Genomic DNA, 22586 nt, shown 5'->3' on the forward strand with positions numbered 1-22586 from the left:
AAAAGAGGGGGTCTGTCAGTGCACAGGAACACTACCACCTGCAGGTTCTGCTCCAAAATGTACACCATCCTCAGTGAGAAATATGTTGCCATTCCTTCACTATTGCTGGATCTAAATCCTGGAACTCCCTGCCCAGCAGCACTCTGAGAATACCTTCAGCAGGGGTGAACCCCCATCTCCTAAAGGGCAACCAGGGATGGACAGTAAATATTGGCTTGGTCACTGATGTCCACATCTTGAAAAGTGAGCAGGTGAAAGTATCAAGCAGGATGCAACAGACTTGAAGAAAATAAAAGTGGGTGTACAATAAGATCTCTTTATTAGTCACATGTACATCGAAACACATAGTGAAATGCATCTTTTGCATAGAATGTTCTGGGGGCAGCCCGCAAGTGTTGCCATGGTTCCGGCACCAACACAGCATGCCCACAACTTCCTAACATGCACATCTTTGGAATGTGGGAGGAAACCCGAGCACCCGGAGGAAACCCATTCAGACACGAGGAGAACATGCAAACTCCTTACAGAGTTGAACACAGGTCGCTGGCACTGTAAAAGCATTACACTAACTGCTATACTCAGTGTTGGCATTTTATTGTCATTCCCCGATTCCGTCCAAACCGACGAGATATTTACAAGTCAGCCACACTGGTGGGTCTGGAGTAATACAGGCCAGACCAAACAAGGATGGCAGATTTCTTTCACAGTCCAGACCTACCTTTCTTTTTTTATTTGATTTTAAATTCCTCAGCTGTCACAGTGGAAATCAACCTCTGGATCCAGAGAGGGAATGGATCTCTGGATGTTTATCCAGTATCTTAACCACTAAGCAATTGACCCTTTAAAGATACTAAATCAAAGTGTTTTTGAACAACATTTTCTACTTAACCAGCTAAGTCCTTGATATCTGTGAGGGATAGGGAAACAGACTTCTTGCACATAATTAAAATTGCTGATACAACTGAGGCCCTCTTGGATGCACCCAATACACCCCCTAAATAATCATAAATGTCCTGTAGTATTTTAGTAGTATTTACACACATTAATAAACACATTGAATCATTTAAATACCTAAAAGGAAGTGATGTTAGTTCACAAACTACTTGCATTGAAGGTACTGATGTTACGGGAGTAGTGATGAATTTTTAAAATCACAAGGTGCAGCTACGTAAACAAAGACTGCTCTCTAAGAGAAGCGTGCACAGCAGGGAGTCACTTAACACAAGTGGTTTGGAAACTGAGTTAGAAAGACAATGATTGGTTCCTCAATGTGAGCATGTGTACAGATATATTTGTTTGAAGAACTGCAAGATGGGGCCAGGTGCCAACTTAACCAGTATGCAGATCTGTGGATAGCAAATCAGAAGATAATAAGGACCAAGTGTACAGGGATTACAATGGCAGGAGTGCCTTTAAAAATCAGTTTGGAAGTTTGTATACTGAACAAGTGAGTGTAAGCAATGATATAACAACTGTACAACACTGCAGAAGTGATGGCAGATATGGTTATATTGTAGGCTTAGTTAGAGTAGGGGTGATGTTGATGAACCAAGTGCAATATTTGATGTTTTACAGAAAGTTTATGATGCAGGAGGTGGTCACTGACCTCTCAGGTCCGTCCCAATCATAAAACAACTACCCAGCCAAATTCTACCAGACTGTGCACTTTAATAACATTGAGATGGATTGATAAATCAGCAGACCAATCAACTTTTCTAATTTCACTGATACCAAAGTCACCTGATACCAAAAATAATCAGTTGTTACATCCAAATACATTAATGTTGTTTGAAATAATTCTAAAAGATAATTTTTGAAGCAAGATGAATAGGGTCCCTGCAACAAGAAGTCACAGATAAATACAGCATGAAAACAGGCCCCTCAGCCCAACTGGTCCACGTCGACCATGGTGTCCACCAAGCTAGTCCCATTTGCCTGCATTTGGCCCATATCCCACTGTCCCTCCTATTCTACAGGTGAAGGAGCACACTTCGTTTAAAGAAAAATCAAAAAAATCCAACTCAAATCCCTCAAAGATGGAGGAATTATTGTTGCAGTCAAGTTAGAAGTCCTTTCTTGTTACACTACAGGACGAGATTAGGTAAATTATGGATCAGGATCAAAGAATCAGAAATCATTCTCCATAATTAGGTCCATGCTAGGCTGTTAGCAAACATTTACTGGATAACTGATTTTCTTATGTGTATTATTTGGAGATATGGCATTGCAAAGGTAACACGAAGGCCACTCTCCTTCAGGCATCAGCATCTAACCCTGAGCAGATGATGTGGTCTGAACTTGACGCAGGTTCAGTCAGCCCTGATCTCCTTTTGGAATAGTGATGTTTTAGGAGGCTTTTAGATAGGCACATGAATACACAAGGAATGGAAGGATAATGGATCATGTACAGGTAGAAGGGATTAGTTTAATTTAGCATCAGGCCTGGCACAGATATCTTGAGCCTAAGGGCCTGTTCCTGTGCTGTACTGTCCTACGTTCTAACAGTGAATAGAATCTGCCGTTTGTACGCTTCATCTATTTTCCTTGTCCTTAAAATCTGAGGGTGATGGAGATATACAGCATAGCCACCATATCCAAACCAAACATTACTTACCCATCTACACAAATCCCATTCTCCTACAATTGGACCTTAGCCTTCTATGCCTTTTCAATTCAAGTGTTTGCCTAGATATTCCTTGAATATTTTGAGAGTACCCACATGCACCACCCACTTGGGCAGTGCATCCAGATTCCTTCCACCATCTGGGTTAAAAATCCTTCCTCAAATTCCCTTTAAACTTCTTCCCCCTTACCTTTAGGTCAGCAATGATGAGGAGCTGCAACCATACTGCAAACAAGACCAGGGTAAGAACCATTAAACCATTTTTATCCCTCTTTGAACCAAGGCTGCAGATTCCAATTATTTCTCAGCCAAGATCATCTATCTTGCAAGATAGAGACACAAGAGACTGCAGATGCTGGAACCTGGAGCAACACACAAAGTGCTGGAGGAACTCAGTGACCCATAAGGAGGGAAATAGACTGACATTTCAGGTTGAGACACTTCCCTCCATAGATGCTGCTTGACTCGCTGAGTTCCTCCAGTGCTTTGTGTACGTCTTGCAAGATACGAGGGTTCAAAGCCAGCAAGTTCTAAGCATTATAGATCTGTATGTCAACCACTTCCATCATTCATTCAACTATGAAGGAAACAACCACTCCTGAATTTAGACAACTGAGGAGATGTACATTTAAAATGAGAAAGCTTTTGCATTACCATCCTGCATTTTCTAGCAAGTTGCGGAGAATTGCTTGTGGTACTGAGCAGTTGTAATAGCCCATTCCAATGTAAGACCTCCAGATTTTATTCTTGCTTGCAATCTTGTGTAGACTGGCAAGGATTTCATTTTCACCTATGGGGGAAAAGAAAACAAAATCGAATCCACTGATCTCACTTGAAAGATTATAAGCAAATTACTAAAATACCACAATGTGGTAATGAAAGTAAATATAAAAAAGGCTTGGAAAACTGGCTGAGTGTGTATTCAATGTTTCACTCTTTGCAGTTAATAATCTCAGTTTATGAATATAGTTTGGTAAAATAAGTAAAACAAAATAGACGTGATAGGTGACTTCAAATCAAGCCAAATTTATCACAAAAAACACAACAGCAGCAGTTCCAAATGTTAAGTGAACTAGTTTAACTCAGTTTTGAAGTTTTAAAGTTGAAGGAATAAATAGATTTTTGTTTTAAGTGGAAGGACAAACATACAGTAGCACAGAGGCAGCCAAAAGCTTTGCTTTCAATGGTAACGTGAGGATATGGAGACAATTTCAATTGACTTTAGCTTTCCAAACACAGCTGAGTAATGCAGTAGTTATCAAATTGCAGACAAAATTACAACTTCCTTCCCCAAACTACAAAGAAGAAGAAATTTAGTGCCGCGGACTCCTTCAACGTGTTCTTCATCTGCTTCAGAGCTACTTGGCAACAAGCTGAACTTTCAAGCCATCATACCACCTATGCCTGGAGCTATACTTCTACTGTTTTTTTTCCCTAACAAGGAGAGAAAAAAAAAACCATCTTTCAGGAGTGAAACATAATGATGATTATTTTGGAGCTGTTTCACATCATTCCAGAACATTTTCAAATAAAAATTTCAAAAAATATAATTCATTTGTAAAAAAAATATATACAATCAGTACCATCTTTCTTTGTATTCATCAATCCACCATGAATTTGCTGGTAAAACAATCCCAATGTGTTTTCTATATATATGCGATGTATGGAATAACCTTTTGGCAACTTGGACCATGATGTCCTGTAGGTACATTGGACACACTTAGCCAATAAATTCTACTTCTCCAGTGCTGAACTAGGCGACCCGAAGTGGGGTACATTACTTACCTTAGTTCTCAAGCACTTGTTCTGCACTGCATGAATTGTACCCCTCCCCAATCCCCCACCTGATGTGGTGGTCCCAATAACCCATCCGGCTCTGGATTCATTCCTGAATCAAAGCACCAGCGTTTTCCCCACAATCCCATCCTGTCTTCCCTCTACCAATGCCCCCACATTGTTTAGCCTCCACTCTAAACCCAAATGCCAAGCTCAAGCAAGTACTCAGCATCAGTGAACAGAGGTGGAACATCCACTGAGTATTTCCAGAAATTGCCATCCCATCTCTGTAACTGTAGCACTATATTCTGCATTCAGTTGTTTTCCTTTTGTATTACCTCCATGTACTTATGTATGGAAATAACTTGTCTGGGCAGCGTGCAAAGCTCTTTATTGTATCTCCGTACATGTGACAATAATAAATCAATTACCAATTCTGTTGAAAGAATTTATGTACATATCTACAACAAACTGTTCCACACTCTCAGGTCTTCTGGCTCTCTGCGCTAATGTTGCAAGGGAAGCTCCCTTCTGAGCTTTTTTTTAATTTAATTCTCTTCTTTCAAATGCATCAAACTTTTTTTTTGTGGCCAATTCTCCTAATGTTTGATTTCTTAGCTTGGTGCCAATTGCTCTCAAGCTCATGAAAATTCCTCAAGAAATTTCTGGGTGTTCAGAGGCGCCACATAAATACATGGCTACAAATGTGCAATGCCCAGTGGTACACTTGACATGTTCAGAGGCTGGTTTGGGATGTCCAGTGGTGGGGCTGGGTGCAGAACAGAATGGTGGCAGGGAAGTAAGAGATACAGAAAAAGAGAGAAAAAAGAAAAAGAGACAGAGGAAGAAAGGCAAAACAGTTTCAATATGGAAAAGAGTATAGATAAGTAGTTGATGGTCAGTATGGACATGGTGGGCTGAAGGGCCTGTTTCTATGCTGTATCACTCTATAATCATCAAGGGAGCATTGAAGTTACCACTGTATCAGAAACTATTAGTGAACGGCAGAGCAGGCTTGAGGAGCTACTTTGCCTATTCCTGCTCTTAATATGTATGATACAATGTTGTGCCTTCTCACCCCACCCTTTACCCAATCCACCCCCACCCTTTACCCAATCCACCCCCACCCTACCCCCAACCTGAGGCACAACGATTGAGGGCTGGGTGGAGCTGAGTAGAGCTGGGAGCACTGAGCAAACTCTCTCGCTCACTCACCGAGTCAGTGAGGCCAGCTGGTGGCCACGCCTGCTCGCTCTCCTGTCACAGCTGTTTGTCTAAGATAATAACTCTAGAGGCTGTGGCACACAAAGTGCTCATCCAGTGACAGCTTTTCCACAACCCTTTCAGGCAGCAAGTTCTAGACCCCCTCTAGTGCAATGGAAGGCTATCTGCCCTCAAGTCTTGGGTGCAGAGAGTCAGAGTCATACAGCACAGAAACAGACCCTTCAGCCCGACTGGTCCATGCCGACCAAGATGCCCATCTAAGCTCGTCCCATTTGCCTGCGTTTTGCCCATAACGCTCTAAATCTTTCCTGTCCATGTACCTATCCAAGTGCCTTTTCAACGTTGTTAACGTACCTGCCTCAACAACTTTCTCTGGCAGCTCATTCCATATACTGACCACCCTTTGGGTAAAAAAGTTGCCCCTCAGGTTCCTACTAAACCTCTCCCCTCTCACCTATGCCCTCTAGTTCTCGATTCCCCAACCCTGGGAAAAAGACAGTGTGCACTGACTTTATCTATGCCTCTCATGATTTTATATAAGACCACCCCTCATTCTCCTACACTCCAATGAAAAAAGTCCCAACCTGCTCAACCTCTCTCCATAACTCAGTCCCTCAAATCACAGAAATATCCTCATAAATCTCCTCTGCACTCTTTCCAGTTTAATGGCATCTTTCCTATAGCAGGGTGACCAAAACTGAACATAATATTCCAAATGTGGCCTCACCCACATCTTGTACAACTGCAACATAACATCCCAACTTCTATATTCAATGCCCTGATAGTTTAAAAAAATAAAAATAGAGTTGTGGAGTCAAAGAATTGAGCAGAATTGAACCCTTTGGCCCACCATTTCCATGCCAACCATTGTTCTTATCTTTACTAGTCCCATTTACTCATATTTAGTCCAGAGACTTCTATGCATTGGATATTTAAATGTTTGTCCACATGCTTCTTAAATGATGTGAGATTAACTGCCCTCACCACCTACTATATAACCTGCTATAGAAATAACAGGTCAGATCAGATTGATGATTTTAAAAAGTCTTATAAAAGATTAAGATTCTTAGGTATGTGTCCCAACACTGACATTTATACACTATTATATATATAATTATAATTTACTCTTATTCAGTAGGTCAGCAATACTGAATAAAAATGCTTGAGGCCCATTTACGCCTGTGTAAATCAAACTGTACGAAGTTACAACATAGAATACTTAATAAAGTAAAAACGTTAATGATGTCTTAAAATGCTGCCTGGTTGCATTGGTTTAAAACATATCTTGCATCTGGGAATATGGAAATACACTTGAGTGGAACTGAACCAAGAGAAAGAAAAAGTTAAAGCTCATGTAATGTGTGCTGAGGCTACTGATCCTACCCAAACCACAAATGACTTGCTTTTTTACATCACTACTGGTCAGAGGCTTCCTACCAAGGTGCCAATGGTTTATCCAGGTGTGGTCCACTTCCATATGAACTAATAAACTTCTAGAGCAACTGTAATACCTTGACAAAGCTGACCAATCTTGTACATGCATTGAAGCTTTGGACACTTCTTCAATACATAACTCAAAAAGAACAGAACCAGGAATTCAAAGAAATGCGTCAAGATATGAAAAGTGACAGGGTGTCATGACTCTTGAACTTTATTTGTCTACCTGCACTTTCTCTGTAACTGCAACACTATATTCTGCATTCTGATTTTTTTCCCCCCTTTTGTACTACCTCGATGTATTTGTGTATGGAAATGATCTATCTAGATAGCATGCAAACAAAAGCTTTTCACTGTATCTTGGTACATGCGACACCAATAAACCAATTAAAGAAATTTGGAAAAATGCTGTTAATGAGGCAAGGTCTTATCTGGGACAACCAAACCAAGCTTTTAACGGTTGCCTGATAAACTAATTCTCAAACAGGACAGAAAAAAATAAAACCTCCTCCGTCCTCCTTCTTAAGCAGTCTCTTGGGATTGAGGATGACCGTCTGCCATTGAAAACTGGAAAGCGCCGATGCGTGATTTCCTTTAATAAGGGATAACCAACTGCCACACAGAAGTTTCCCTTGTAATCTTTTTCCGTTGGCTGGGATCCAGAAACCTTCATCTAAGATTTACTTATGTATACTTTGGATATAACAACTTAATGATTAAGTAACGTGCAGACAAAAATTATGATACTTCAGCTCAACTGATGCTCTGGTGCAGCCACGATTAATGTTTGTTAATCCTCAACTCAGTGCTTGCTTCACATCAACCTTTTGGCTACTTGAGTCTCAGCATTTCGAGTTACAGTAGTACAACAAGTTTTCCAGTGAACCCATTGAATTTAAAACATAACATGGGAAATAAGGCAGCAGTGAGTTTAAAGGGAGCACAGATACAGAACCAGATGTATTTAAAGGGAGCTAGGAAACTGGGGCTCCAGGTGAGTTTAAAGAGATCAAAGGAAACAGGGCCCCAGTGACTTTAAAAAGAGTTCAGGAAACAAGCACTGGTGAGCCAGATGCCAAACCATCTGGATTTACGAACAATTGGGTAGCAAATGATCAGAGTTTTCCCGTATAACATGTAGTTGCAGTACCAACTACAAACACAAATAACCGAGGACATCACTCTACTCTACACATACACCTCTCCCAGTGACTTGAAACTTTTGAAATATTTCATGACTTTCTCCAGAAGGCAGCAGAAATTTCTGACAACTTATTCATAATTCTTTCCACATGCATCCTCTTTCCCTCTATTTGCCACTGGTAAATTCTCTCAATTCACTTCTAACTACATTTTCAAATTTGTTTAGCCTCTAGCCCCCGATTGATCGGCTCATTACACCCATAATGCTACATTAAACTGATCTGTCCTAAAGAAGACTCTTACCAACTTCCAAGCATGTCATTCTCCTGACATTGCACCATCTCTGCTCTTGCATGCAGGGTTTTCTAGGAAAATGTTCCTAGAAAATTCATTTCTTGGCATTCCCTCAAATTGCAGAAATTTGCAAAATTGCCATTCTTACAGACATATGGCAGTTCCAACAGCAGTTCCCAATGCAGCAATTCTATCAGTTCCATTCCTCACTGTCAGGTACTCATCAAATCTTGCCTGTTTCTAGCCCTGATCGTTTCTGTAAACGCCATCTATAAATTCGTAGATGGCACCACTGTTGTTGGTAAAGTCTTAGATGGTGATGAGGAGGCATATAGGAGTGAATAGACCAGCTGGTTGAGTGGTGTCATAACAATGACCTCGCACTCAACATCAGCAAGATCAAGGAATTGATTGTGGACTTCAGAAAGGGGAAGTCCAGAGAACACACACCAGTCCTCACTGAAGGGTCAGCAGTGGAGGGTGAGCTCCTGGGCATCAACATCTCAAAGGATCTATCCTGGGCCCAACACATTGATGTAATCCTGAAGAAGGCATGCCAGCTGCTCTAGGAGTTTGTGGAGATTTAGTAGGTCACCAAAGACTCTTGTAAATTTCTATAGATGTACGGTGGAATGCATTCTGACTGGTTGCATCACAGCCTGGTAATGGAGGCTCCAATTCACAGGAATGCAAGAAGCTGCAGAGGGTTGTACACATAGCCAGCTCCATCATGGGCACAACCCTCCACCCCCAATCAGGGACATCTTCAAGAGGTAATGTCTCAAGAAGGCAGCATCCATCACTAAGGACCCTCACCATCCAGGACATGCCCCTTTCTTGTAACGACCATCGGGAAGGAGGTACAGGAGCCTGAAGACCCACACTCAATGATTTAAGAACAGCTTTTTCCCCCTCCAACATCAGATTTCTGAACAGTCCATGAAGCCATGAAAACTACCTTGTATTCCTTTTTTTTTTTGCACTATTTATTTTGTAATCTATAGTAATTTTTATGTCTTTGTTGTTTTGCAGCAGCAGTACAACGCAAATTTCACGTCATAAGTCAGTGATAATAAACCTGATTCCGATTATTTCCATGACCTTACAGGCAGGAATTCTCATTCAGAACTATACTGTGTTGAGGCAGAGGACGTATTTGGGGTTCTTTATGAATATTCTGCGATTATCTTTACCAAAGAGCAAGATGATATTGGTGTGATCGTCAAGGAGGAAGCTGGCAAAATACTGATGAAATAAACAATAAAAGAGGAAGTATTAAGTGGCTTAGCATCTTTGAAAGAAGATATAATTGTCAGGCCTGGATGAAATATATCCGAGGCTGTTAAAAGTGGCAAAAGAAGAAATTACAGAGCATTAATTTTTCAGTCCTCCCTAGCTACAGGAGTGGTGCCATAGGACTGATAATGATAAGTTGTATCGTTTCATTAAAAGGCAACGCGAACTGACCTGAACAACTCTAACTCTACCTCAGCAACAGAGCACAACAGACCCCCTCTTGCACTACCATGGACTGGTCTTTGATTGTGGTTTTTTTTTTGCACTGATGTCCTGTTTTCCCACAATCTTTTTCTCCCCCCTTCGTTGACTTGTATAATTTATGTTTGTGTGTTGTCTGAACCTATGTGCCTGTGATGCTGCTGCAAGCAAGTTTTTCATTGTACCTGTACCTCAACGTACTTGTGCATATGACAATCAATCAACTCGACCTGACTTGTTTAGAAACAGAGGTAGGGATAAACTACCTTTAGTCATGGGCAACTTATTGGAGTCAATTCTGAGGAATGATACAAGCCTTAATAAAGATATAGATTAAACAAAGACAGATCATCATAGATCTGTTAGGGAAAGATCAGGCCTTGACTGAATTTTTTTTTAAAAAGGTGACAGAGGCTAAATGAGGATCAGTACTCTGAGGGATAATACCAAACATTCCTCAATCACAATTAGACGTGGCAAATTTACATCTGAGTGCTCCAGTTAGTTGCACCTATTATTGTCTTTAGTAGTTATCACTCAGTGACAATGCCGAGTAGAACTTTGATTTTTATCATTCCAAATTATGGGATGGGTGGGGGAATATAACACTTCAATGTTTTCATGGCCTTGTTGAGGGAGAAAGAGGAGGTACATGCTCCATCTACAGGAGACCAGATGGTCCTCCATTCAGTAGTCACGCCATCAACAGCAGTCATCTCCCCAGGGAGATCTGAATGCAGCAGCACAAGTTTAATAAACCTACAAGAGCTGTCAATGTCAGTGGGCACCAATCCAAATGAAATATTCCACTAACTAGCCTCAGATACTCCTTAATACTTCACTATCCACATCACTCGCCTATCAGTCTCTCAGTCAGGACTGTTGCATTCATACTCACCATCTCACTCTTACATACCAGGCTGACACTGCAAGTCCCAAACCCAGATCTCGTAGGTCATATACAATTTTTTAGCAGCTGAAACATTAAGTATACCCACCGACACTGATATACACTCCCTGTTGTAGTCCAAGGTGTCACAGAACCAGAGGCAGCAGTTGCTGGGATTTAAGCATGACCTTAACTGCCATTAAGGTCAGTCATTGTTGGAGTCTTGCCAGCAACAAATCCAAAACAACCCATGATCCTATCCTCATATTTAACTCTGCTTCATGCGTCACACAACCTCTTCTGGATTTACAAACTGTGGATAGTGTAATCACGTACTCCCTGGTCACACCCCTACCCTCATACCTTTCCCCTCTCATATAAGTAACATTTACAAACTAGCCAGGCAGTGGTGGAAGAGGGAGTGTGAAGATGGGGGTAAAAAACATTCACAGCCACCAGATATCGACATTGGTTGTAAATTTAGAGGCCAGCTTAGGAGGTGGAATCTGCATGTGACAGGACACTGAGATTGACTGGCTTGGAACCAGGACGGGAGTAAAGGGTAGAGGGAAGTCACACACAACCTCGACCACAGAGACTCACATGGGGACTTTGCTGGGCAATCTAGAGAGGCCGATTTGTGCATTCAATAAGAATGCCTAGTTCACTGGCAGAAAGCCCAAATGCAATCTCCAATGAGTTGGGGAGGTCCAACACCAACCTTACACAGAGCTTGGCACCCATCTTTATCGGTGTGAAAGTGGTAGCCAACTCCAAGAAGACACTTGGAGACCACCCATGATACAGCACCTGAGTTCCCCAGGACAAGCCAGAGGTCTGGGTGCTTCAGGAAAGCTCAGGTTTGTTCCATAAAACTTCAGCTTGATGTTGTTAAGGTTGTCAATATGGTGTTCAGAGGGGCTGACACTTGGCTTGCTCTCCAGCAAGTGAATGAATTGTTGTTAGTTCTCTGAGCAGAGTGGTAGTAACCTTCTTCATGCAACAATGGGAAGAAAGCTGAGAGATGCTCCAAGAATGTCCAACTGTAGCCTGGAAGAAGTCTAGCCAGAACTTGACAGTCAAAGGCTGTCACAACTGCTCAGAGTTCCCAGGTACGGTTGAAGCAGACAGCATAATACAGTAAGGATATCCTCACTGAACTCTTGTTTTAATAACCACCATCAGCTCCTTGGCCAAGATCAGATGTACTGCTTGTTCTGGAGAAATGGCCTTTTTTTTTAGTTTTAGGCCTGAGGGTATGTGCTCAGAATCAAAACACTTTGGATGCTAGAAATTTGAAATAAAAACAGAAAATGCTGAAACACTCAGGAGGTCAGGCTGTATCAGTGTGGCTTTCTGTTAGTCCCTCAGACTATGGATTGGATTTACTTACTGATGTAGGGTTGGATCTCAATGCCAGTCAGGTGCAGTCTAATGCCCTTTCACAGCAGTCACTGAGCTTGTGGCCAAGGCATTTACAATGTTTTCAGAACAACAGTGAGGAACATGGAGGAAAGCAAACCCTTGCATGTATTTTTTTTTGGCTTGGAAAGAACTATTCAACTACTGTGGGCTTACAGCTGTGAACATTCTCAGCTTGCAGGATTTTGCAGGTATTAGTATATTATTGTCACATGTACTGAGATGCAGTGAAAAACTTAGTTTTGCAAGCCATCCATGCAGATAATTTCCAAATACAAGTATATTGAGGTAGTACAAGGGAAAAACAGTAACAGAATATAGTGCTACAGTTACAGAAAGTACAGTGCAGGTAGACAATAAGGTGCAAGGGCCATGATGAGGTAGATTGTGAGGTCAACAGTTCATCTTTGCTGTACAAGAGGTTCATTCAAGAGTCTTATAACAGAGAGACAGAAGGTGTGCTTGAGCCTGGTGGTGCGTGATTTCAAGCTTTTGTATCTTCTGCCTGGGGGGGGGGGGGGGGGGGGGGAGAGAAAGAATGTCTGGCGTGGGATGCATCTTTGATTATGCTGGCTGCTTTTCCCACGGCAGTGACAAGTGTAGAGAGAGTCCACAGAGGGGAGGCTGGTTTTCATGACGGACTGAGCTGTGCCAACAACTGTACAATTTCTTGTGGTCTTGGGCAGAGCAGTTGCCATACCAAGCTGTGATGCATCTGGAGAGGATGCTTTCCGTGGTGCATCTATAAAAATTGGTGAGGGTCAGTGGGGACATTCAGAATATCCTTAGTCTTCTGAGGAAGTAGAGGCACTGGTGTGCTTTCTTGATCATGGTGTCTATGTGGTTGCACCTGGACATGCTATTGGTGATGTTTACACCAAGGAGCTTGAAGCTCTCAACGGGTAACAGGTATTTCGATGTTACTCGACGAATGCTTTAATCTCTGCAGACTGTCCAAAAGATTGAAGCACCACTGTCACTTCTCAAGACAGAGGCTCCTTGCACAATCCTAACAGAGAGCATGCACCTGTACAACTCCTATGTTCCAGTTTGGATGTCCTGACTGTCATTCCGAGATACACTGATGGAGCAGGAAACTGCATCCATATTGACCACCTCTTGGGGATCTGGGCAAACATAGGTGCAAGGTAGGTGCAATATGTTAGGTGTAAATATCACCAACAATTTGTCCTGGTCCAGCCATGTGGATGCTCCAGTCAAGAAAGCACACTAGCACCTCTACTTCCTCAGAAGGCTAAGGAAATTTGGCATGTCCCTGATGACTCTTACAATTGTGAACACAGCCCAGTCCATCATGAAAACCAGCCTCCCCTCCATTGACTCCATCTACACTTCCAGCTACCTCAGGAAAGCAGCTATCATAATCAAGAACTCATCCCATCCCAGTCATTCTCTCTTCTTCCAACTTCCATCGAGCAGAAGATACAAAAGCTTAAGAGCATGTACCACCAAGATCAATGAAGGCTTCTCTCCCACTGTTGAACTGACCTCTCATATGCTAAAGACAAAAGCTTAAACTCTGCTCCCCCAATCTACCTTGTCATGGCCCTTGCACTTTGTCTACCTGCACTGCACTCTCTCTGCAACTATAACACTATTCTGCATTCTATTTTGGTTTTCACCCCTTGATGTACTTATGTATGGCATGATCTGTCTGAATGGCATGCAAAACAAAGCTTCTCTGTATTTCGGTACATGCAACAATAATAAACCAATTATCAATTCCAATACCACCATCAAGTTTCGCAGGATACATGGTCCACACAGGACAACCCAGAGTGTGCTGCACCTGCAGTAGATCTGGACCAGTGACAGCCATCTGAACCATGATCATCCACAGAAACTCCAAGCAAGGCCACCAAACTAATGATTACAAAAAGTGTGCAAGTGTGGAGGTGGGCCACCTCTACAGAGCCTGCCACAAACATTCTTTTGGCAATGAGAGAGTGCTGTCAAAGCCCTTCTGTACAAGGGCAACACCACTGTCTTCTGCTCAGATGCACAGTATGTCCACAGGTTGAAGAACAGCTACAATCAATCTGAACTAGCCTTGAGGACCAGAGTCGATTGCAGCAAAAGCACAGCCACGTTTTCTGGCAACAGTGAGTCTGACTGATCCTTTGTCCTGTAATCGTCAGGTCAGTAGTTTACCTGAGAGAGTTAGGAATATGTTTTGGAGAGGCATGCCACCGAGCACTGGATGGAGCATGTAGCCATGTGGAAACAAAAACTGAAATTTGGAATGGTGCTCCCTCTTCGTGATGGGAAGCAAGCAGGTCATCAGGGGTGAGGTGCTCTCAGTGTTGCTGTACATGGTGTAGGTGTGGCTTATATCTCATTCCAACACTGTGGCAATCATCTAAGTAATCTCCCATTTTACCTGGAGATCCAAAATAGTTTGTGTCCAAGGATGTATTATACAAATCTACAGAGAAAGGTGGGGAGGGGTGGTTGTATCCAGTATGGCAGACATTCCTGATAGCCACCTCTGTATGTGACTGCATCAAGCTGTATGTAGAGCCTGAGTATGCAAGTACCAAGTTTTACGATACTGAGGTTCTAACACTCCCCACAGTTGCAAGGACAGATCTGTCCATGTTACTGGGAACACTTCATTCAGCTGGACTGAGCAGCTCCTCATGGAAAGGTTTGTGCAGGGAAACCCTTCTGACCACCTTCTGACTTAAATCAAAGACCCTACCCACCCAAAACATTCTCTCTTCTCCCAGCTCCCATCTGGCAGAAGATACAAAAGCCTGAAAGCACATACCACCAGGCTAAGGACAGCTTCTATCCCCACTGTTATAAGACTACTGAACTACTGGTACGATAAGATGGCCATAATGAGGTAGATTGGCCTTGCACCTTGATGTCTGCCTGCACTGCACTCTGTAACTGTAACACTTTATTCTGCATTCTGTTATTGTTTTCCCTTGTATTACCTCTATGTACTGGTGTAATGAAATGACCTGTAATGGACGGCATGCAAAACACCTCAGTACATGTGACAATAATAAACCAATTTACCACAAGTCTATCAGGCACTGATCTATACCGAGTGACCATGAGGCCCCGTAGGAAAAGAAGATCCTGGTTCCTGTCAGATCCATGAGGCATCACCAAGCACACCATCAAACTCTCAACCACCACGTTTGTGGTAGTGGGAAAATCCCTCCCCATCAGATCCTTTATGCACAGCTGGGGTCTCAATCCTATGGCCTGAAGGTGGTTGAAAAAAAATCAAGATAATCACCCATTTCTTCGTCTGCCCAAAACTCACTGGACTGTCAAAGAGTTGTACGGCAGAGAAACAGGCCCTTCGGCCCGCCAAGTCCATGCCAAACTTTTTGCCCATCCACACAAATCCTAGTTATCCTTCTATGCCTTGCCTATTTGAGCATATCTGAACATCTCTTAAATACAGTGACTGTATGGGACTCCACCCCTCCCCCTGCAGCGAGTTCCAGATATCAACCACTTACTGTGAGAGAAAACTTACCCTTCAAATCCCCTTAAAACTCCTCCATCTCATCTCTCACCTCTGCCCTCTTGCTTTTGCCACCCCTGCCATGAGAACATTTTTTTGACCATCTACCCTATGCCCCTTATAATGTTTTATACCCCCATCAGGTCACCCCTCACCCTCCTTGAATCTAGGGGAAAAAAAAGACCAGCCTATCAAAACTCTCCATATAACTAGTCCCCCAATCAAGGCAACATCCTGGTGAATTTCCTCCGCACTCTCTTCAGTGCAATGTCATCCTTTGTACAGTGTGGCAACCTGAACTGCACATAATACTCCAAATGTGGTCTAACCAGTGTTTTGTAAAGTTGCAACACGCCAACTTTTATATTTTATGCCCCACCTATGAAGGCAAGCATGCCATATTCCTTCTTCACACTCTATTTTGCTACTTTCAGGGACCTATGGACTTGGACCTCAAGGTCCTTCTATTCGTCAACATACCTTAGCACCTACCATTTACTGTACGTGTTCTACCCCCATTTGATTTCCTAAAATGCATCACCTCACACTTGTCAGGATTAAATTCCAGTGCATGAAGATGTCACAACAAATCACTGCAGACTGCCACATTCTAAGGTGAAAGACGATGCACCAAAGGACATGTGGAGTCTTGTGGCAAATTCTGCAGATGATTTATGGGGAAAGACCAGTATAGTGTCCTCCTAGCACAGAAGGGCTGTACCCTGTGTAAGAGTCCCTCAAATTTACCACTGATGAACGTATGTCAGGTTTCACAATATAAATACTATAAACGTTATAAGTGCATGATTTATGAAAATACATTTTTGGAAAAGAACCTGCAGCCTTGTTTTAATAGCCACATACCAGTAGACCAGGCTAGTGACCGTTGAAACAGAATAAACTTACAAAACCACGCAGCAAATGGCAGCCAGTAAGTTTTAAGCACTGTTGCTCACCTAGACACAGGTGAGTGAAGCCCTTCCTGAACACCCTTGGAGGGCTTTTTGTCATACCTGGTCACCTGTCTTCTGCTTATTCTTGCAATAATGGTATACGTAAAAGGGAAAGTGTACTTTTACACCAGCATCTCATTGATGTGTTCCAATGGGACAATTAGTCTTTGACCTCAATGTGTGTTTACAGCATCTCCTTCCCATAACTTGCTCTGTGCTCTTGGCTCACTCTCCCTGTCATGCTATATTCCAAAGGAAATGCCAAGTTATGCACCTCCATCTGGAAGCAACTGTTTGTCCAAAAGCTTTAAAGTCATGACCAAGTTTTTCAGCATCTGCTATACCATTCCCTGTAGACTTTAGCAACCTTTGAAGAATACGAGAAAACAACTGTAACAGCAGCCAGCGGAAACCAATTTGCAACCTGCAAGTACCCCAGGCTCCCTTTACAAAGAAACACAAGCGGTGACATAGGGGCAGAGTTCTTTCTCACTGCTGAATATGTGGTCAGCTGCGCCTGGTTAACAAAATACTGTGGCTGGAGTATTGTGCCCCAGGTTAATAGTGCTGTGGTCAAAACAGTATTAGCACAATGAACAATGTTAACACAATTTATCTACTCTCTGTACTTCTCATTAGTACAAGTGCCCTCAGACAATATGGTGTCTGGTGCCACTTACATTACAAATACTATATTGTCCTTGGAACCCATCCCCCATCAAAAGAAAATGCGTTATGGAACTGAACCTACTAGTGAAAAAAGTAGAACGATTTTCCAAACTATTTTTCCATTTGCAAAATCCTTTTACTTTTCTCACTAGACTGACTGCAGTCACTATAATGTGCAGAATGTACACAGGATAAGAATTTTTAAAAGGGAACAGTTAATAGAGAAAGGGGCGCCTAGTATAAATTTAAAGAATCCAAATGCACTGCAGAATGCATCAAAAAGAAACAGAAACAGACAGCTATTATTGACCAACTCCTTATTCAGCTGAGGCTAACAGTATGGTTTTTGTTCCCAAATCAGTGTTACACAATGCAATTAGACAGGGCTAGTGGCTGTTAGAACAAAGGCCAAAACAAAGGCCGATGTTCAACCTATCAAAAAGCACTTGCAACAAGAGGTGGCATTACAGCAACATATGCAGCCATCTCTCTTTGCACATTCAACAGCAGCAAATTGCCCTTTTATATAAAACAAGTTTCCTCAAACCCAACCCTTTGAGCATGCAAAATACACAACCAGTAATCTAAAGTGTTTGATTGTAGATATACTAAATATTAATATCTAATTCATCCAGCAACTTAGAATAAGTTACCAAACTGCATTTTAACTTGCCTATGCTATACAGGGCTCATCAAACCTTACAGAGAATAAAATGCAAAGTTTGTCAAGTGCAATATAGTAAAGGCAAGTTAGTTTGTTTGTTGCTCCTTCACATTTCCAAATATCCAAATTTATCTGCTCAAAATGAAAGGTATATTGATTGTGAAGAGTTTGCCAAGAAATTAATAAGAAAGTAATTTTATCAACTTGCAATTTGCAAGTAATTCTGTTTAAGTATTACAGGTTGAAAGTCTCTAGTCCAGCACCCTTGGGACCTGACTGGTGCCAGACCACAGAAATTGCCCCTGATCATCTTGCTCTGAGCAGGAAAACTGTTCTCCTTAAGTATAGACACACCCTGGGTTCTCTAAGGGTTCCGAGAACCAGTTATAACCTCAACTTTCCATAAGTTGGAAACAATGTCGACTTAGTTCATTATGGCTGAGATCTCAAAAGTTGTACTGGTTGATTAATTAGCTACAAATTAGTACAGATCTTAGTTAATTTGAAATCTTAGTTAGAATTAGTTAATCAGCACAGATCTGTGTTACAGATTCAAAATATGTCAGACCACGGGAGTTGCCAGACCATAGAACGTCAGACTAGAGTTTCAACTTGTGCTTGCAAACTCCAAGTTACAGCACTAGTGGCACAGTGGTGCATTAAGTAGAGCCGCTGCCTCACAGGACCAGAGACCCGAGTTCAATCCTGACCTGGGATATTGTCTGCGCGGAATTTGCATGTTCTCCGTTTTCTCCAATAACCCAAAGGCATGTGGATTGATAAATTACCAAGGGCATAGTGAACGATAGAATCTAGGAGGAGTTGAGGAGAACGCTGGGAGAATATAAAATGAGATTAGTAACATGACCAGTATAAATGGGTAGCTGATGGTCGGCCTGGACTCAGTGGGCTAAAGGGCTGGGTCCGTGCTGTACTTTTCTATGACTAAGATCCCAATAAACCTGGAGATGTCAGAAAGAATTGGGGAGGAGTGGGCAGGGAGTGTAAACAGGAAGGACTAAAATTAATGCAGGGACACCACAAGGCAGGAGAAAACCCATTCAAGCTGACCGGATAGAGAAGTCTTAGAGAGATTTCAAACATCAAACATGCCGTGACATGAAGTCAGCGAAGCTGCAGACTATACAAAGATTGGTGGCATTGTGGATAGTGTAGAAGATTGCCAAGGGATACAGCGGGATATAGATCAGTTGCAGATATGGGCAGAGAAATGGAGATGGAGTTTAATCCAGTCAAGTGTGAGGTATTACACTTTGGGAGATCAGATGTAAAGGGACAGTACACAGATAATGGCAGGATCCTTAACAGAGTTGATGTACAGGGGGATCTTGGGGTCCAAGTCTATAGCTCCTTGAAAGTGGCTGCATAGACTGATAAAGAAAGCTTATGGCATGCTTGCCATTGTTAGTTAAGACATTGAGTTCAAGAGTCACAAAGTTATGTTGCAGCTTTATAAAACTCATTAAGCCGGAAAGAGTGCAGAGAAGATTTACGAGAATGTTGTCGCGACTCGAGGGCCTGAGTTATAGGGAGAGGTTGAGTAGGCTAGGACTTTATTCCTCAGAGCGTAGGATACTGAGGCATGACCTAGCGATGGATAAAGTCATGAGATGAATAGATAGGGTGAATGCAGTCTTTGTCCCAGGGAAAGGGAATCAAAAACCAGGAGGGCATAGGTTTAAGATGAGAGGCAAAAGATTAAAAAGTGACCCAAGGAGCAACTTCACGCAGAGGGTGGTCAGTATATGGAATGAACTGCCAGAGGAAGTGACTGAAGTACAGTAACAAGATTTAAAAGACATTCGGAGAGGTAGTGGATAGGAAGGGTTTAGAGGGGTGAAGAAGGAATCTTAGGAATTAAGAAAATTAGGAAAGCTTGTAATATGGTCAACTTAAGTGTCATACAAACTGGAAAAGGATCATGGGAAAATAGATCAATAGTGTAGTGGTTTCAAGGTCATTTTAGGTGACCAGAATAGTCATTAGAACAGGGAAGTGTTTAGATTACAGGACATAGCCAGCTGGAGGAGAGGTAAACAAATGAAGATTGTGAGATAGGGCTGATTGCAGGAAAACTGATGGTTAGATGGGCAGAGTCACAACAGAAGGACAAGGCCATAAATCAGAGTACCCAATTGCAGGGAGAATGGAGGCAATTGCTGTCTGGCAAACAAAGCAAAGTCCCATTTGTCAAAGTTGATTTTGTTGTATTCACAACTACATTTATGCACAGGTGCAATGAAAAAACTTCCAGCAGCACCACAGGCACATAGCATCAAATAAGCAGCATTCACAAAATAACAAATTATACACAATTTTTACAAGAAAGAACACAATTAGAACAGGGAAAAAAAAACAAAGTCCATTGTAGTGCAAAGTGATCAAAGTGGTCAGAGTGTTGCAACACGGAGGTAATATTTGTGCATTTGGTTCAAGAAGGGAATGGTTTAAGGGAAGTAGCTGCTCCTGCTGGGTATTTGGAGGCAACATAAAACAAACCAAATACTACAAAGAAAAGTAATTATTGATGAAATTGTGAAATCCCATCTAACTATTGTAATACGAATACTATAAATTGCTGGAAGATTTTTGGATCACTGGAGTATCTTTGTACTGTCACTAGAAGTGCTCCCCAGTGTACACTGTAAACAGGGCCTGAGTAAACCGACTTGTTCAAAGAACTCACCAGTGCTGTACGAGAGATTTTCTTTGTGTGCAGTCCCAATCTGACCCATAATTAAGAGGTGACTGGTCCCCAAGTAAAAGCCAGATCCACCACCCAGCTGATACACCACAGATTAAAACCGAAAATACATAGCTTTCACAAATCAATTGCTGCAGCATCCCAGAGTTAGAAAAAAAGAGAGAAGAGCAAGAATTTTAAAAAGAGTCACTAGTCAATTTGAAAATTTTAAATGTCCCTTACCAGAAATCCACTTAGAACACCAGGAATCACAAGGTAGGCTTGCCAGCGTCTTTACTTTCTTAGAAGGTTAAGGCGGCTCAGTATGTCACCAAACACTAACAAACTCCTACAGATATAATGTTGAAAGTATCCTGACTGGATGCATCATGGTCTGGTACAGCAATCTGAATATGCAGGAACGCAAGAAGCTGTGGAGATAGTGGGCTCAGCCCAATACATCACAGGCACATCCCTCCCCACCATCTGTAGTATCAAATGAGGTGTTGCTTCAAGGAGGCAACATCTACCGTTAAAGATCCCCACCATCCAGGCCATACCATCTTCTTGCAGCTGCCGTTGGGCAGGAGGCACAGAAGCCTGAAGTCCCACACCACCAGGTTCAAGAACAGTTACTGCCCTTCAACCATTCAGTTCTTGAACCAACTTGCACAACCCTAATCACCACCCAGTATAGCAACACTATGACCATTTTGTATTACAATGGACTTTTTCTTTTTTTTGTTCTAATTGGGTTCTTTCTTGCATGATTTATATTGTTAATTTATGTTTTTCTTATGAATGCTGTGTATCTGATGCTCTGTGCCTGTGATGCTACTGCAAGTAAGTTTCTTATTGCACTTGTGCCTATGACAATAAACTCTACTTTGAGGGCAAATTCCCTTTCATGCCAATCTTACAGCAAAATACTTGATCTGGCTTTAAAAGTTGGGGAGTAGGGGGACCATGTGGGGAGTTAGCAGTAATCTATAGAAACAGAAAGCATGTAGGCATCAAAGAATAAATACCAAACTATGACATTTCCCACTGGTCAAATCCAAAGTCAATCGTTGAAGCACTAGAGACACCAAGACCAATCAAACCCTTATTTATAAAAATGGAATCAACCACAATAACTGGGAAGGCACCTTAAAAGGAAGCTTTTAGATAATGCATGATGATTTCATAAAACACACAATTGTTGATTTGAAGGCAAATCAGCAAATGGAGGTACTTAATGTCATGAAATTCTGTGTCCAGGACAAAGTCAAAATAGAGTTTATTGTCATATGCACAAGTATATGTATGCACAGGTGCAATTAAAAACTTAACTGCAGCAGCATCACAGGCACATAGTATCAGAAGGAATCAGCAACAACACCACATGGTGACAACACACCCCATTATCACAAAGCTCACAGCATATCCCAGAAACTTCACATGCACTCAACACCTAGTGCATGTGCATAAACAGTGTTGGTTGACATTTGATCCACCAAGGCAATTAACAAGGTCCCACGTGGCAGACTGGTCTGAAAAGTAAAAGCCCATGGAATCTAATGGAAAATGGCACAAGGAATCAACAATTACCTCAGTAACAGGAAGCAAAGGGTTAAAGCCAATGGCACTGTATTGAATAGAAGGGTTGTTTCAATACAGATCCTTAAAAACCTGTATCAAAAAAGCATTACAATTCATATGTGGTATAAACAAAAGAAATTATGCCACTTTTGTACAGGACATTGGCGAGACAAGTTCTCTCCTAGAAAGAACTCGGTGATCT

The 22586-nt window shown here is 41.9% G+C and overlaps 1 protein-coding gene across 1 annotated transcript in view; it reads right to left on the bottom strand.

The window, feature by feature from the left end:
* The window catches only part of gldc (glycine dehydrogenase (decarboxylating)), a 117594-nt gene that overhangs the window by 83259 nt on the left and 11749 nt on the right, over positions 1-22586 (bottom strand). Inside the window, exon 3 of the mRNA XM_052019576.1 lies at positions 3278-3413. Coding sequence (XP_051875536.1) covers positions 3278-3413 — 136 coding nt within the window. The remainder of the gene's footprint in view (positions 1-3277; positions 3414-22586) is intronic.

This window comes from Pristis pectinata, chromosome 7 (genome assembly GCF_009764475.1).
Source record: "Pristis pectinata isolate sPriPec2 chromosome 7, sPriPec2.1.pri, whole genome shotgun sequence".
In the NCBI taxonomy this organism is placed as follows: Eukaryota; Metazoa; Chordata; class Chondrichthyes; order Rhinopristiformes; family Pristidae; genus Pristis; species Pristis pectinata.